The sequence below is a fragment of the Phoca vitulina genome, unplaced genomic scaffold (assembly GCF_004348235.1).
Source record: "Phoca vitulina isolate PV1807 unplaced genomic scaffold, GSC_HSeal_1.0 scaffold34, whole genome shotgun sequence".
Lineage (NCBI taxonomy): Eukaryota > Metazoa > Chordata > Mammalia > Carnivora > Phocidae > Phoca > Phoca vitulina.
This window is the reverse complement of record NW_022589737.1, coordinates 4,029,812-4,046,863: the sequence shown is the minus strand read 5'-3', so window position 1 is coordinate 4,046,863 and position 17,052 is coordinate 4,029,812. Positions and strand designations below refer to the sequence as shown.

General features: G+C 46.9%; 1 protein-coding gene across 4 annotated transcripts in view; it reads left to right on the top strand.

Moving 5' to 3' along the window:
- ETS1 (ETS proto-oncogene 1, transcription factor) overlaps positions 1-16,015 on the top strand; it is a 128,173-nt gene extending 112,158 nt beyond the window's left edge. For all 4 annotated transcript variants that reach the window (XM_032426166.1, XM_032426167.1, XM_032426168.1 and 1 more), the window contains 2 exons: positions 11,188-11,306; positions 12,209-16,015. In XM_032426166.1, the coding sequence (XP_032282057.1) occupies positions 11,188-11,306; positions 12,209-12,424 (335 nt within the window). In that variant the 3' untranslated portion in view covers positions 12,425-16,015. The remainder of the gene's footprint in view (positions 1-11,187; positions 11,307-12,208) is intronic.
- Positions 16,016-17,052: the final 1,037 nt, after the last annotated feature.

Genomic DNA, 17,052 nt, shown 5'->3' with positions numbered 1-17,052 from the left:
TACAGCAATACCTTGCAAGCCATCTCTGCCCATTTCTACTTCACAAAATGTGCCTCAGTCCCCGATGCTGTTTCCAGCGATCCGAGGCTGGGTTTGGGATTGCAGGAAACTCACCGGTGACCCCTCTCTTCTGGGGACAGCCCCCTGCCTGTTCCAGAGGTGTCCCGAAGCCTCACATTTTGTGGGTCACTGTTTCTTTAACACAATCTAACTACATATGATGGAATTGGGTGGTGACTGTTCTGGAATTCAGCTCTGTCTCCAGTTTGAGGCTCCACCTTTTTTGTCTTTGAAGTAAAATGTTTCCACTGAGCAAAATTCAGCCCGGGTGCTGCTGAGGCCTCCATACCTTGTTGCCCTTAACCAACAGGCCCTGGAAACTCCCAGCAGCTTCTGTTGGGAAAGGTCCTGCCAGACATATTCCTGCTGGTGCCCCTTGGCATCTTTCTCTTTTCCTTGGATGGTCTTCACTGCTCTGGAGCTTGAACAGTGCACTCTCTCGTTCCTCGGCAGAGACTCTGTTCAAGGCAGTCTGTTCTCTCCCTATCTTCCCGATGGCAGCCTTCATGTGCAGCCTGCTGCTTGGAGGGTCTGCCTTCTCTTTTCAGTCCCGGTAAAACACCCGAGAGGGAGGCCTTGTCAGGCTGTGTAAGCCCTGGGTAGTTTCCTGTAGGCGTGAAGAGCCGGACTCGGGAGCCAGGCAGCTGAGTGTGGCCCGGCTTTGCCGCGGACCACGTGTGACCTCAGCCAGGCTAGCATCACTGTGCCTCAGGATTCTCATCTGCAAGATGCTAATGATAGTAGTTACTATCTCAGAGGGTTGTTGTGAGAATTGAGGGGATAGTTTGTGGAAAGCACCCAGAACCCTTGCTGGGCACGTAGCGCGTACTACTGTTCCATATTATCCTCCAGCCTCCGTCTTTCTGATATAATTCTCTTTTTTTAAAGATTTTATTTATTTATTTATTTATTTGAGAGAGAGAGAGCGTGCACAGGGAGGAGGGAGGGGCAGAGGCAGAGGGACAAGCAGACTCCCCACTGAGCAGGGAGCGCGACGCCGGGCTCGATCTCAGGACCCCGGGATCATGACCTGAGCCGAAGGCAGATGTTTAACCGACTGGGCCACCCAGGCGCCCCTCCACTATAATTCTATATTTATATTCCTTGAGGTCAGGGGACAGTGTATTTTATTTAGAGAATTGCAGTAATCGGTGGCAGTGACGTAGGGCCCAGAAGATATTTCATATTCGATCAGGTCATGTGTATTCAGCTATTCAGCTCAACCCACATGTGTATTAAGCTCCTGCTGAGCCCTAGCCTCTTTCATGTACATTACCTTTCTTTTTTTATAACTATCACTGACAACCCCACGAGGTAGCTTCAGTTATTCTTATTGTACAAATGAGGGAATCACGGTTCAGACAGGGAAAGAGGTCTAGCCCGAAGTCACACAGAGAACCACAAGGAAGATGCCCTTCGAGGTTTTTCACAATATCAGACAATTAGTGGGAACACAGTCACTTGTTAGTGTGTTGTTTGGGGTCTGCTAAGACGTACATGGCAAGACATGGTTAGACTCGCAAGACATGTATTGGGGTGTGAGGGAGATCTGTAAAGGACAAAGGGGGGACGGCCAGGGAAGGTGGGGGAGCCTTTCGACCATGCTGCAGGTCTGTCACCTGGAAAAGGAGAGAGGGAAGGAGGATCTGGATAGAGAAGAGCTTCCATCTGCAGCTCGGTTCTAAGAAAGGTTTGGCCAGGCTCCTGGGGAACCCTCAGGTCGGTGCTGCCCACTGGAGGCGCTCGAGTCCCCTCCTCCTGCAGCGGGAGGTCTCCGTTGCCCCTTGTCATGGCTGCCGCCGCTCGGGTGACCGCCACACCGCACCTGACTGATGAATGTGCATTGTCCGATAGGCCAGCATGGTTGTTCTGTCTGGCTAGGTGCACAGCAGGGCTCACGACCCCGGTCCCGATGCTCTCCCTCGGTGGCCCGCTGTAGGCTTCGGCGCTCCGTGCATGTTGCTAACTGTAACAAAGCAAATGGCATTGTCTTCTGTGTGACTCACCTCTCCCTGAGAATCACAAGAGTGAAAGTTCTCCTGAAGTGAGTGAATGTGAAAGTTTGAACTTTGACGGGAGGCCAGGAAGCTCTTCGCTGGAGAGGTGCCCACAGGGTGCAGCGCTGAGGAGGTGTTTGACATTCAGAGCCGAGGTGGGTGCAGTTTCTTGTGCAGGCCCCTCAAGCCTAAGTTCTCGGTCCTTTCTTCTTTAAAAGCGAGGCGTAGGTAGGACACTCTCAGCTCTTCACACGACGGTGAAACAAAACGTGTTTCTTCGGCTGCCTCCTCGCTGTCATTCACGTTCTATTTGTCATCCGACCCAATCTGGCTACCACGCCTTACATTTGGAGGGGGTGCTGCTCAGAAATTATTTTCTGGATGAAGGTTTGAAAACTTCAGTGTCCCAATGACCACTTGAGATGTAGCTCACCTCCCCAAGACTTCTAACAGACTTCGCTAGTCATTTCTCTCATCCTTGATATGCAGGGGCAGCTATAATGTTAGGGTAAAATAAATTCCAGAGATTGCACTCAGCCCACGAACTACGGGCTGCAGACGCCTCAAGTTCATCTTTCAGTCCGAATCAGCGAACGTACCTTTCTTTCTTCCTGTTCCCTCGATACATCATGGGGAGGCATTGTCTTTTGACATTTGCATTGGTTCGAAGAAGCATTTCTTTGTTTTCTAACAAAATTCTTACCCCGTACCCTCAAATCCAAACCTAACCCATTTCTGGTGACTTCTGAAAACAGTCAGTTACCTAGAAGACATCAGAAGGAAAAGCTCTATAAGAACCCACTTCCTGACTTGAGCTTCCCTAGCTCTCTATCCGAGTCTATGTCTGAGTGGTAGGTTGAGCATGGTTAGACAAAGTCCTTGGGTTTGGAGGGAAGAGGTGGCTGCATTTGAATATAGGCTGCCCCTTTAAGAGAAGACCAGCCTCCTTTCTCCTTCCACCCCCACACAGGTGTACTTGAACACGTGCAGGTGCGAGGAGCCCAGGCAAAAACAAGGGTCTTTCCTCCACACGCTAGAGTGTGTAACTGTTTTGTTCTCGGGGCCAAGACAGACGGGCTGGCGAGCCTCACTTACGTCTGTTCCAGGTGGGGCAGCCCGGCCAACCCGGGGCCTGCCACCTGAGCTTGTGGCCCGGTCTGTCTTGGACATTGATTAGCCGGACAGGACTTTTCCGCTTTATCTTCAGTTCACACTGTGGGATCTGCCTCTAGGCCCAAACTCTAGGCCCGACATTTGCGGGCAATGCTGCTGAATTCCTGGGTCAGCCCTACATAATAATTAGGTGGAGTGTGCTTTGTGAGGAGCATAAATGATTAGGGAGGAAAGCACATTGGGGGAAAGAGGATCTAAGTCTGTCTGTGGCGAAGATTTCCCCAAACCGTAAATGCCTGTGATACTTTCACTTGCAAAGCAGTTTGCATCTGTTCTTTTTTGTGCGCACCTACTTTGAATCAGAGCAAGAACTGCACAGAGTTATCCCGAACTTTAACAGATCCGCACTGGTTGTTCTCATGTATGGTATTTTTTAAAAGGTCACATTTATATACTTTAGCCTTTCTTGTAGACTGCAACTTTATCCTTTTCCAAAGTTGCCATGTAAAAGGCCAATTTAATTCTTGGAAGAATAATTGAGTTTTATCTAGTGCTTTTGCTGTGTTTAGTTTTTAAAAATTTCGTCCTTTTTGCTTGTCTTTCTTTGAAAAGTCTGCTTTTAAAAGTACATTTTCTGTTGCCTCATTATTCTGTTCAATCCCACTGTCGTATTTTAGATTATTCCCAAAATATTCGACGCTGCGGTCGCCTCTGTGTATATGTGTGTGTGTATATATATTTAAATTTATATTTATATATTTTTTAATAACAGGGACTCAGTTGACATCTCTATAAAGTAGGGAGGAGCAGGGATAACTATTTCCATTTTAGGGATGGGAAAACTAAAGCCCAGAGAGGTTAAATTTGTCACGTAAGATCGTGCAGTGAATCAGGGAGGAGGTGGGCGCAAAGTGCTGGACGCTTGACCTCCCCACTTGGGGCGTTCCTTGGGCATATATATTTTTAAAATTTCTTAGGGTACTGTCTGCTCTCATCTCTCAGTTTTCCACTGCCTGACACGTTTGTTTGTTTTAAATTTTTTTGGAAATTCTCTCTCCTTTCTTTTGGTCTAATGTGCCAGGGACACGGACTTGACATCAAAGGCTGGATTTACATGATTTGAGAGCTGTTTCCTGACTTGCTTCCATTGTTATCTACTGGCTCTTTCAGCAGTAAATAAATGCAAGTTCATGAAGTTATTGTCCATTACGTTCATGGAGTGTGTTTTTCAAGCACCTGTCAGATAGTGTTCTTTGTGGTTGTATGTTGAATTATTAAAACCTATATCCCCACCTGCTGCCCTTGAGTTATTAGCCATTGATATAGGAACTTACTGATAGAACATGTGATTCATTGAACCGAGACATTGTTGGTTATGGAATGTACCATATTTAGATCATGTTGGAGATGAGAGGAGATTGGGTTGAGGGGGGGCGAAGGATGGGCATCACTCAGAAGAAGTGGGAGAAGGTACCTACAGACATAACCTCACGCCAAAATATCAAGCAGTCTCTGCCCTTCCTTCTCTTTTAACAATCTTCCCAGTGCTTCAGTGGCCAAACCATCCAAGAGTTATTCATCCTCAGGCAGAAGATGTCTGTAGCTTCAGGTTGGGTTTGGTCCAGAGGGCAAGAAACGGTCAGGAGCAGGAGGGCAAGACATTGTCAGGATGTTTGCTGTTTGTCATTCAACTTCATTTCATAAGGACTTAGTGGACATAGGTTTGGCCATCTTTTGGTTTAGAAGGGGGTTGACAGGAAGGGTGTGATGCTTAGTAGACTCTGGGGTCACCCCCTGTACCAGCCGCAGTGGGCACCTTTACAGTGGCAGGAGAAGGAAGATAGATTTGTGAACAGATGGGTCATTTCAGGATTCGCGTGTTCTGTTTTTGCCATCATCGTTTGGCTGTGGGTAGAGACACCTGGGGGGAAGGGAGGGGCCAGTCAAGGCCCGTTCCTCTGGTTTAGGACCACCTGCCAGATGTGTGCTCTTAAGGCAGAGTCTGCCCTGTTGCAAGGGTGACCAACCATGAGAGTTTCATAGGTTAAAATAAATGTGGTGTCTTGCCCGCACTGAGGTATTTAATTTGACTTTTAGAGTCAAGCTGAAGAGATTAACTTCTCAAAGAAGCAAATGAATCCCCAAAGGACAGGCCGTGTGGGCGTTTCTATTTTGGGGAACATGTTGATCCAACAGCCTGGGAGTCACTCATGTTGATTAGTCCCAGATAGGGTTTAATAGAGAGAAGCAGCTGGGGTAGCCTTTCCGATCCTGACACCTTCCTGCAGGGGACCAGTGTGTCAACAGCATGAGCCAGAAAATGTTTATTGAGCACTTGTCCGAAACCCCACACCTGCCGAGAAAAGAAGGGTCACTAAGATGCAGTCCGTGCGCACAGGGAACACACAGCTCCTTCAACAACAAGGCGCTTTTTGATTGTTGGTATTTGTTGGTGAGGCACCATCTCGCTTTGCATTTCACCAGTGGAGAAAACACTGTCTCTGCCCTGAGAGCGTATATCCTCGTGACGAGAGAGAGATGGGCACAGAGCAGACAGACCATCAGGCTTGGTCTCGGTATAAGCAAACCCATAATAGAAGGCTACCGGAGAGCATGACTGCTGCGTGCTGACCTCTGTCTGCATGGAAATCAGCTCTGCTCTGTTAGCCTCATGCTGGGGCACAGATGATGGGGTGAGGACTTGCAGCTGAAAGGAAAAGGAAAAACTGCAGTCCAGCCCTGCTCCCCGTTCACCAGCAGTGAGTCCGTGGCCATGGACTAGAAAATGAGAAGATCCTGACAGATTGCCAAGTGGAAAGGATGATTCCCAGGAGAATCTTACTAAGATTTTGTCCTCGCCCATTGCTGTATATTGAACTTGTTCACTTAGACTCCAGAGTAAGGGAACACTACCAGCCACAGCAGCAAAACTACAGGGGATTTCTCAGACCCAGCTCTCATCCAGATAGATTGGTGGGCCTTCCAGGTCCTAGACAAGGAGAAGGGGCTTGAAACATCACCCGGATGAGTAGGAATTTACTTGAAGCTTTGTCTTTAAAAAAAAAAAATGAGACTGACACCTTGGATCTCAAGTGCCTTGAGGGTCCCCACCTGATACTTCTGCTTCTAAGGCTCTGTCGTGTTCTTCAGATCAGGACTGTCAGTGTTGTACTAAGAACCCTCCTCTTACCCAGAAGCTGAGAAGAACAAAGCAGTCAGAGGAAATCCCCCCGCTGTAGCCAGCGAGGGAGTTGGAGGGAGCAGTCAGCAGGGGTGTGCAGGCCCAGCCCGAGTGTGTGTGTGGGGGGGGGGGCGGGGGGGGGTGCCCTCCCTCCTTCACTTCTTGGGAGAGAGACTCCCTTCTAACAGGGACCCCTCTGTTGTTGTGGCTGAGAGTTTCTACTTGAGAAGCATAGTTTCCCAGTGATGCCACTGGATTCCTGATGTGTGACACCCCGGGGCAGCATGGTGAAGGACGCCGTTGACTGCCTTGGGGCCCCCAGACAGGGACACCATTGTGAGTCACATCGAGTGTGTGAACTCCCCCTTCCCATGACTGGCACTATTCTTAGTACCATTCTCTGCTCCCTGGGACAAAGGTCCCTGGGAGCACCGTCCAGTTGGGTGGGTGGATGGGGCTGGGCCCAGGGTGAGAGGAGGTACAGGGAGAATGAGGAAGAGGCTTTACAATTTGAGGATATGTTGGAGCGAGGGTGAGGGATGGAGGAGTCCTGCGGCCCTGGGGATTTGGGCAGAGCTACACTAAGCAATCCAGAATGTCCTCTGGGAGAGTCTGTAACCAGGAGTGCTAACCACATTTCCGGGTTTCAACAAGTCTGGGATGTAAGAAGTTCCCATGGGCCTAGATGTGGATGTGACTGGTGGGGTCACCAGTGTGCATTACAATCCTGAGCTACCTCCCAGCTGGGTGCTTCCATCAGGGGGCCCTGATATCCCTTCCCAGACCTGCAGTGAGCCTGACCCCGGTTGTGGAAGCAAGCTCCTGTGTAGGACTGTCCATGAGTCCAGGCAGGGAATGGACCTACCCTGGACCCAGAACGCTTACCCAGACCAGGCGTTTCCAGCTGGGAGAATAATTCACGTCCTTTCTATTTACGGCTCCCTACCACCAAAAGGGCGGTTTGGGGGTCAGCCAAAAGGAGGAATCTTTGGGCGGGGGGATCCCATGGATTCCTTTCATTTGGTACCACATACGTGCTTTCTGAAGGGTGAACAGCCACTTGAGGAATCCCATGGCAGGAGCGCTGTGTGTGCCTTTCAGCACTGGGTGGGCTTACAGGATCTTTCTTCCAGAATGGGGGGGAAAGGAGACTCGAGCTGACATCACCCTATTTTGACTTTCTTGTTGTAAAGCTTACCAGAGGCCTTTCTCCCCATTCAAGTTCCTACGCTTTTGTTAGGCATCTGAGTTTCCTATTTATCCTCCCTCTTGCCTTTGGTGTAAATAGTAAATGGTAAAAAGAACTTTGAGAGGACCTCACCCACGACCTGGGCTCCTAGTTCCCAAATTTCACAGTGTTATGTTCCTTATGAACAGAGGAAAATTCACAATGAGACAAAAAAACCAAACCCCCAGACAAGGATTTACCATGCTCACCGCCCCCCCCCCCCCCCCACCGCAGCCCTGCCGTAGAGGCTGCTGGGAATCACATGCACGCAGAGCTGGGGCTGGAGCAGGCAGATGGAGCTTGCACCTCTGACATTCCAGTTCAGGAAATGGCACGGGGCGGGAGAAACAGCAGGAATAATTCTGTCTGACATGGCTGCCTCTTTGAGCTGGTTCCAGCGACAGGACTTAAACTCCCCTTTTGCACTTTCTGGCTGCCCCATCCCAAGGGCAAGGGACTGGGATGTGTTCCTGGGCCTCTCTCTTTGGGACTTGGAACGTGCTTGCTGCTCCCTGCCAATGACTAGGACTTGCCTGGGTAGAAGGATCCTGATATGTCCTTCCTTCCCCTTCCTTCAATTTGGTGGGACTAGCCCTCCAGTTCCCAAAGGGATGTGAAGATGAATAGTGGGAATGAGGTTTGCAGGTAAATAGTGGGAGGGAGAAACAGTGAAGTAACATTAGCCTAACAGCTACCTGGTGGGGACTGACTCATGGGGCTGGACGTGTCACCTGTGGAGGTGAACACCAAGGTCCCCAGTGGCCGGATGGTCAGGAGAACCACTGGCCAGCCCAGCCCAGTGTCCTGTGTCTGCTGTGAGAGGTAAGGGAGAGATGGGTTGTTGTTTTTTTTTTAAAAGCTTCATCCTTTTATCCCATGGCTCACCTCAACCAGGCAGGCTGCTCAGATGCCCGCCTCTGGGTTGGTCCTGTCTAAGGACAAAACGGTGCCAAGATGAAGGATTTGGGGGTGAGATCGCCTGGGTTCCATTCACGGCCATTTTACTTCTGAATGGCCTTAGACGAGGCCAATGGACAAGCGACACAGGACCTCAGTGTTCTCTGTTGTAAAAGTGGTAAAAGCAAATATGATAATCCTAGTATCTACTCCCTGGAGTAGGAATAAATGTACGGAATAAATGGGATGAACGTAAAGCATCACATCATGCACAGCGTCCAGCGCATAGTGAGTACACCACAAGTCCTCGCTCTTGTTCCCATTTTTCTTCATCCGGGGTCTTACAGCGACTCCTCTCTCTGTGTTACATCTTCCATCTGTGGGCTTGGCCCGGGAGACAGCTGCAGACTCCAGGGCTCATTCACGTAGTTTCCAAGTAGTTGACCTTTCCTTGTTACGTCTCTTCCAAAGAGTATGAAGACAACGATGTCCTATTGGGTGTATAGTCACTTTGTGCCGCTTCCAGAAGGCTTCCTCTTTGCAAGGTGTTTTCAGCTGCTGTTTCTGAATTTCTTGGCTACCAGAAATTCCATAGCCTTTCTTAATAGAGACACGTGGACTGACGCCTGCCCATCCAGAATGGCTTCTCCACAGATTCCTCCCATAATGTCACGATTTGTCCCGTGAACCCAGGCAGGCAGTAGCTACTGGTAACTTTAACTCAACTCCCAGGAAACCTGCAGATGTGTCGGAGTGGTATGTGAAGTGGTGATTTCAAGGGGGGCGGCGGGGGCGACAGAGGAGGGTAAAGCTTTCCTGGGGTAGCATTCTGGGCTGTTTCTTTGAATGCTCAGTTATTTTGTAGAGTCCACTGAATCATCTTATTCTAGTATACATGTAAGGCGTTTCTTACAAGTTGGTTTTAGAGAGCTCAAGGCGCATTCCTAGAAGGACGAGGTAGAGCTATTTTATCTTCCACATTGAGCTTGGCTTATGCTGGAAAGGACGCTGGGATTTGCTGGGGGATGCTTCCTTTGGCTGCCCAGTGAATACCCACGTCCGCGCTGTTGTCCTGGTGCCTGGAGTCTGAAGGCCTGTGAGCTAGACCCAGCACCATCACGTTCTCACCACCCCCTGGAGCGAAGTCACATCGCTTTTCTGAGCATTTTTCTCTTTCTTTCTTAATAGGATGGCAACAGTAAGACCAGTTGTGCCTTGCCTATAGAGAGGGCTGGGGAGTGGATTTTAGGAGTAAGCAAAATGATGCATGCGAACATACCTTGTAGACGTATAAGGTATAACAAGAGATGACCCCTCTAGATCATAAGGAACATTTCTTTTTTTTAGATTAAAAAAGCTTGTTTCCTATTGAATCTCACTTTACTTTGGATCAGACAGATCTGAAACTCAGGTTAAGGGTTAGAGCCTTAGAAACTCAAGTTTTCGTGGATGAGTTAGAGTGTTCCTGACTTCCTTCGTCTTCCCTCCTCTGTCCAGATGGCTTCTAAGATGATGCTGTCAGTGTGGACCAATAGCAAGCACCACCGACTGTTGAACCCATACTTGTTTCTCTGGCTATACCCGTGAACGAGATAGCAATCACTGGCAACATTGTCATAACTGAGTAGAAAGTTATGTTAAAAGGAAATCTATTAGGGCACCTGGGTGGCTCAGCCGTTGAGCGTCTGCCTTCGGCTCAAGTCATGATCCCAGCATCGTGGGATCAAGCCCCGCATCAGGCTCCCTGCTCAGCGGGAAGCCTGCTTCTCCCTCTCCCACTCCCCCTGCTTGTGTTCCTGCTCTCGCTGTGTCTCTTTCTGTCAAATAAATAAATAAAATCTTTTTTAAAAAAAGGAAATCTATTAGCATAAATCCTTTAGCATAAGATAAATGGACTATTAGAGTATGTCTGGCTTTCCAGAACTAAGATCTTTGGCAGTGTTGATGGCTAAGACAAGAAAAGTGTGTGTGTGTGTGTGTAAGTTAGAATATACGGACCCATGAAGAATTTCTGAGACAGTCCTCACCTGACCTCTGAGGATTTCGTGGGTGGCAGGTTAATCCCTTATAGAGTGATGATGTTCTCCTTTCTTAGTTTGGGTGCCTGTGGTAAGCGGCCTGGGGGGACGGGATGGTGGTAGAGAGTATTATGACCTTATGACCGAAAGAATGTCTCACTTCTGTGTCCTTGTTAGATGACCCCAGGATAGCGATCCTTGTCACTTACAAATCAGGTGCCAAAGGCTCTCTGATATCGAGAAGCGCTTATGAGCTTTGACTTCAGATAGGAAGTGGCAAAGATATTCCTTAGTTAATCTTTCTTACTAATAACGGCAAAAATAATGACGTAGTTCTTGAAGGCACAAAAGATTTTAACTGCCTTAGAATGTCTCAGAGAATAGATCCAGTAATTTTCTTTCTAGAGTTTTCATTGCAGTGAAAATGCACTGACCTTCAAGTCAATCAAAATAATATTGATAAGATAATGGTATATTGTAAGTGCTTTTTTGAGGGAGGGGTAGGAAGTTTTTCACCTTTCAGTCCTTTTGAACTCATAGCACCTCCTCCAACATTTGTGCTATGTGCCGCCTTCATCCTCCCAGGGCTGGATGGACTGGAGAGCAGGCAGGAGGAGGGCTGTGTATAATGGGATTCATTGCTGGCGGTGCTGAGCAGCTGGTGTAATGATTCACAATGGCTTGTGTTTCCAGGCAGTGGACCAATCCAGCTGTGGCAGTTTCTTCTGGAATTACTCACTGATAAGTCCTGTCAGTCTTTTATCAGCTGGACAGGAGATGGCTGGGAGTTCAAGCTTTCTGACCCAGATGAGGTAAGAAGGGAGTGACTTGCGAGCGTTGTGTGGAAGGGGGATGAGCGTGAACTCTGGAAAGTGGTTATGTGGGCCGGGATGACATTTCCTAGGATTCCAGCCCCACCTCTGCCCCTTGGTACTTGTATGATCTCGAGCCAGTTATGTAGCCTGTCTGAGGCTGAGTTGCATCCTTTGGACAATAGAGGAAATATCTACACTGCCCATTTGTTTTCCAAGATTCATGGATACGATACACAAGAAATGCCTGGCACATGGTGGGCCCTTCGTAAATATGGGTTGCCTTTTCTGGAAGGGGTCGGACAATTCAAGAGGTCCTGGAAGATCAGTACAATCTGTTCACCAACGTCTTGTTTTATTCAACAAATGCATGTTGAGCGGTTGCTCTGTGCCGTGCCCAACTCTGAGCACGACAGAATTGAAAACATTGAACAAGAGAGACAACATCTCTGGTCTGGCAGACGCGACAAGATAGCGCACCCCAGTACAGAAAAAAATGCTTCCCTTTGATGAAATGCAGGCATGATCGGCCCCACTCCCTCACGCTAAATTTCATGCTTGCAAAGCGAGGATAGGCTACCAACAACATAAGGAAAGAGGAGAGTCTATACTGTTGCATTTCCCTCATACTTTAATACTTTCCAGTACTTTAACTCTATTACACAGAAACACAGGGTCAATGTATTTTCGTTAATTTAAAGAATCTTGCCCATCTCTTGAAAATGGGAATTCAGAACAGGTGGGTGAGAAAAAGATCTTCCATGTACGTGACTCTTTAGCCATCTTCCTTGGATATCATGGGTCACCATGAATGGATATCGGGGCATATCAGTGTGTCTGCTTGGGTTACCTTCTAGGTGTTTACCCCATCTCTTTCTCACTTTTTATTCTTTTAATTTCAGGTGGCCAGGAGATGGGGAAAAAGGAAAAACAAGCCTAAGATGAATTATGAGAAACTGAGCCGTGGCCTACGCTACTATTATGACAAAAACATCATCCACAAGACAGCCGGTAAACGCTACGTGTACCGCTTTGTGTGTGACCTGCAGAGTCTCCTGGGCTACACGCCCGAGGAGCTCCATGCCATGCTGGACGTCAAACCCGATGCTGATGAGTGATGGACACCAAAAGCGTCGGGGAAAACTCTGCTGAGACATTTCGAAGAACAACCACATCAGTCGGACTCTTAATTTTTAATCGTTATTCTATTTTTAATTTTTCAGAACTCATTTTTTACATTCAGGGGTGGGAGCTAAGTGAGCTGCAGCTATAGTCCGTTGTGCGCAGTTGGAGAAAGGAGCCAGGACTTGTGGGGTGGGTGGGATGAGAAATTCTTGAGCAAATTTTCAGGAGAGAGAGAGAGAGAGAAGGGTCTTCTTAGAAGTTTGAAGAATCTGGCTTAAGGGAGGAGGAGACTAACATGTCCCATTATTTTTTTTAAATCGTCCATGAAAAAAAATGTGTCTTGAGTTGTGGACCTATTAGCAAAAGAAATGGACACATCAGGAGTCATGAGACCCATGAAAAAGGCAATTAATTTGCTTTTGTTTTTAGGTCTGGGAGGGCAAAAAAGAGGGAGGTGGGATAAAACATTTGTTTGGGGGATGCACTAAAAACCAAGGACTATTTACTTTTTACTCAACTTTTGAAACAAAGATGGACTTCAGTGGGGAGGGGCCCAAACTGTTTTTGTGTTAAAATTTATTTTATTAAATTTTGTGCCAGTATTTTTTTTTTTTTTCTTAAAAATCGTCTTAAGCTCTAAGGTGGTCTCAGTATTGCGGTATCATGCAAGTTTGTTTTTATTTGCCGGCTGAGGATTCTGTCACAGTGCAAGGAAACTGTTTATATAGACCCCACTGGAAATGCAAAGTGCTGTCACTGAGATCGGGGATCCCAAATTCATGTGACTTCTATATGAAGGAAAAGAAAATCATGCTGATTTGGGTACACGGGACCTGTGCATGTGAATTTCATCTGTGTTTTAAAAAATGATCACGCCCCTCTGCTTACTTGTCGTTAGTGGATTCTCGGGGTTTGGACTTAACGTTGAACTAAGAAGCATTAAGTCTTTGAACTGAATGTATTTTGCAGCCCTGGTTTTGGACCACAGTCAATGTAGGAGCACTGTTGAAGTCATAGAAAGGAGATCAAAGGAGGAAGACTGACTTGGTTCTTTATTGGTTCTATACCTGTAACATGTATGACTTGGAATAAAAAGCTGTGTGCATGGGCATTACCCCTCAGGTCTTAGGAAGTAAGTCCTGAATGCATGTCATTCCAAACCAACACTTTACTCTTTATCTCCTTTATGTCTCATTGTTCCGGCATCCCATGTTTATTCCTTCCCCCCACCCTGTTACCCAGTAGAGAGAAATGCAGTCATGACATGAGGTGAAGAGTATCAGACAAAGCCATTTCGAAGTCCTCAGTTTTAGGAACAATGGAAATTAAGGTTGGATAGAAGCAAAATGTGGCTTGGCTGTCTTTGGGAGGAGAAATGCAAGGCTTTCCTTTGAAGGGTTTAAGCCAGTGGAGTCAGGTGGGGCCGTGTATGCAGAGTGAAGAGTGCAGACACTGTTCAGCCCGTGCTTGGATCTGTTATCTTGGCACAGGGTAAGTGAAGCTCAATTGCAGAAGAGATGAATGACTTGAAGGCAAAGGAAACAAGAAGAGGAGCTTGAGTGCAGAAAATGAGGTGGTCCGTGAGATTCGAGTAGATTTCTAGTTCCTCCAAAGTTCAACGACAAGCTCAATTGACTGGGGCAGTGTTGAAGGGTGGTCTGCAAAGGTTTGGATCTTTTTCCAGGGTGGGGAGGGTGGGAAGCAACATCTAACCAGTAAGGAGAAGTGCCTAAAACACTTGAACCCCCCCTCCCCCAAATAGATGCCTGATTAAAAATGGTGATGACAGAGGGACAGCTCTCGCTGACTTCAGTGGGAGAGGTGGAGAGACATTTAAGGTGGGCTTCTCAGGGCGAGCCCTTCTTGGGCTCCGGCTGAGAGACTGGAAGTACTTATCTACCTGCTAGCGTATCTTCAAGAAAGTGGATCGTTTACTCCCAGGTCCTCTTGCAGACCCTGAATTATCAGGAACTTAGCTCTGTGATTCATGAGTTTCCTCATACTGATAAATCGGAGTGTCCACTTGGAAAGCAAAGGCAGAGTTGGCCCAGCTGTGTATTCTCATCTTCTTCCGGATGCAGGTGCCTTAACGAAGCTCTCGAAGTATTTTAGGAGCTGCTCAGGGAGTGTTAGGCAGAACCGTTGGATTACATTGTTTTCTCTTAGATTATGTGATCTTTGTTGGGCACTGGCAAAGGTGAGTGTATGTGCGGGTGTGCACGCACGCGTGTGTGCGTGTGTGCGTGTGTGCGTGTGTGTGTGTGTGTGTGTGGAGACGTGCAGAACTGCCGCTAAAATAATACCTGAGTTTTTCAGTTAAGTCTTTCCACAGTTCAGTAACGGGCAAGAGTAGAACCAAGGCAGGGCATCGGTCATCGCTTGCTATTCGCAACCAGGCATAACATGACTTTCTCAGTGCATCCACCTTTCCTCTTGCATTTCTGCTGGAAACTCCCCTTGTGTGAGCGTGTCTAAGTCCTGCAAGAACTCCGTAGCAGATAAGAGATAAGAAAGTGCCTCCTCCTACTCCTCAGCCTGCTTGTTTGCTAAGATGCCTTGCTCTCTAGGTCCATCATTTTCAGTATTTGTAGATAGTGCGCTGGTGAAGACAGCTTTGTCCATCTGGCCAGATGCTTTTTCTCCGTCTGTCCAGAGGCCAGAGACCATCCCAGGAAGAGTGGTGGGTGGTTTATACACTGGAAATGTAGCAGAATTGTTGCATTTATGCTTTTTAAAAACACATGTTAACTTCAGAGGAAGGGTGGGCAAATCTGGTTGAGCTGATGAAACCCTTATTTTCCTGGAGATGCCTTAGCCCATGTTGGTTTTGGCTGTCGGGTTCGGGGTCACTTTTGTTTCCTTCTCCAAGCAGGGGAGGGACTTCCCTACACAGAGCCCTGATTTTGTGGCTTTGGGGATTGGAAGTAGCATTCAAAGATCAGATGTGCTTTTCCTCACTTTGGAGACGAACACTCTGGGTTTTAGAGCATTAACCTGCCTAATCTTCATGGTGAAAATCACACCTTCTCTGTTCTAGTCATGCTGTGCATGCTGCTTTCTGTTGGGGTCTATATAAATGTGTTGAACTCATATCTACATTCCAAAGAAGTTTCAAGGAACCATAAATATATGTATACATATACATATATAAAGTATATATATTAAAATGAAATTATCTCTATCAGGAATACTGCCTCAGTTACTGAACTTTTTTTAAGAATACTTTTTTTTTTAAGCTGAGAAGTATAGGGGTGAAAAAGATGTTATATTGTGTTTGACTATTTTCCAACTTGTATTTTCATATAATTTATATTTTTTAAAAGCTGAAAATTTAAAAGCAAGATGAAAAAAGGAAAAGCAGGTGCTTTTTAAAAATCAGAACTGAGGTAGCTTAGAGATGTAGCGATGTAAGTGTCTATGTGTTTTTTTTTTAAATGCAAAAAAAATTTCTTATGGGGGAGTTTTTTGTTTGTTTATTTTAGTAGCTGATGCTGGCACATCATTTTGCTGGAGAGTTTTTTATATACTGTAGCCTGATTTCATATTGTATTTTAAACTGTGTGAGATTAAAAGCAAAGAAATTCATTCATAACAATGTGGGTTTGGCTCGATTCTTTCCTGTCTGGTGCATGTGTGAAAAAGCAGGACAGACTCACCAACCAGAGACAAGCTAAGGAAGAAATGCAGTTCAGTCTTGCTGATCTCACGATCTCAAGACCAGCTCAGGTAAAGATTTCCTAATAAACTTGTAATGAGAACACAGGGAAGTATAATGCAATGCCCTGATTATTGAATAAATGGTGTCATCCTTTGTGGAATGTTCCTGGCCTCGTCACACCGTGTTTTGCTCATGTCTGAAGGAACGAAGAGCCACGTGAAGCATCAGTTTTTAATGACTCAACAGATAAACATTTGATTTCAACTGGGTAAATTTCTTGATACTAACAGAAATTTGAACAGCTTAGCTGATGCTTTGAACACGAACAGTATTCTGGTTTCTTCTTCTGATACTGAGTTTGCTCTGTGCAAATTTGGACCCATCACCTTCATCTTCTTGGCCCCAGCTCTTTCACTGGGGGCTGAAAAGGGGGAATGATAATATCTGTCTGAACCCTCAGCAGCCCATGTCGTAAATAAAATCATATTTATAAGTGCTTTGGGGAGGAGTGCTTAGGAACACATCCTGCATGGTACTTTTCTCTTGTTGTTGAAACTGTAGAAGGTGGATGTTTTTAATTAACACCAGCATTTGCAACATGAATCCCCGACTCACAGCTGGAAAGAGAATTTTTGCTGAATTGTTCACAAAGACAGCTCTGTTTTTGGAAAATCTGTTTCTCCCGGCTCGGAGCTTGAGGTTTGCTGAGTGCACGTTGAACACTGACTGTGTGGTCTAGTGGTTATAGAGCTGGACTGGCCGCGAGGGGGGCTCGGGGTCCTACACCTCAGTCAAGCCACCACCACTCACTGGGAGACTTTGGGAAGTTGGCTTGAAGTCCTTATATTTTTTTAGTCTTCAGCTGCAAGCCCCAAGCAAAGCCACAACTCCTGGTCCAACCTGAGGCCACATCTGAGCTCTCTCCCCTTGAATAAACAGTGCACAGAGAATAGGTTTCTGCCT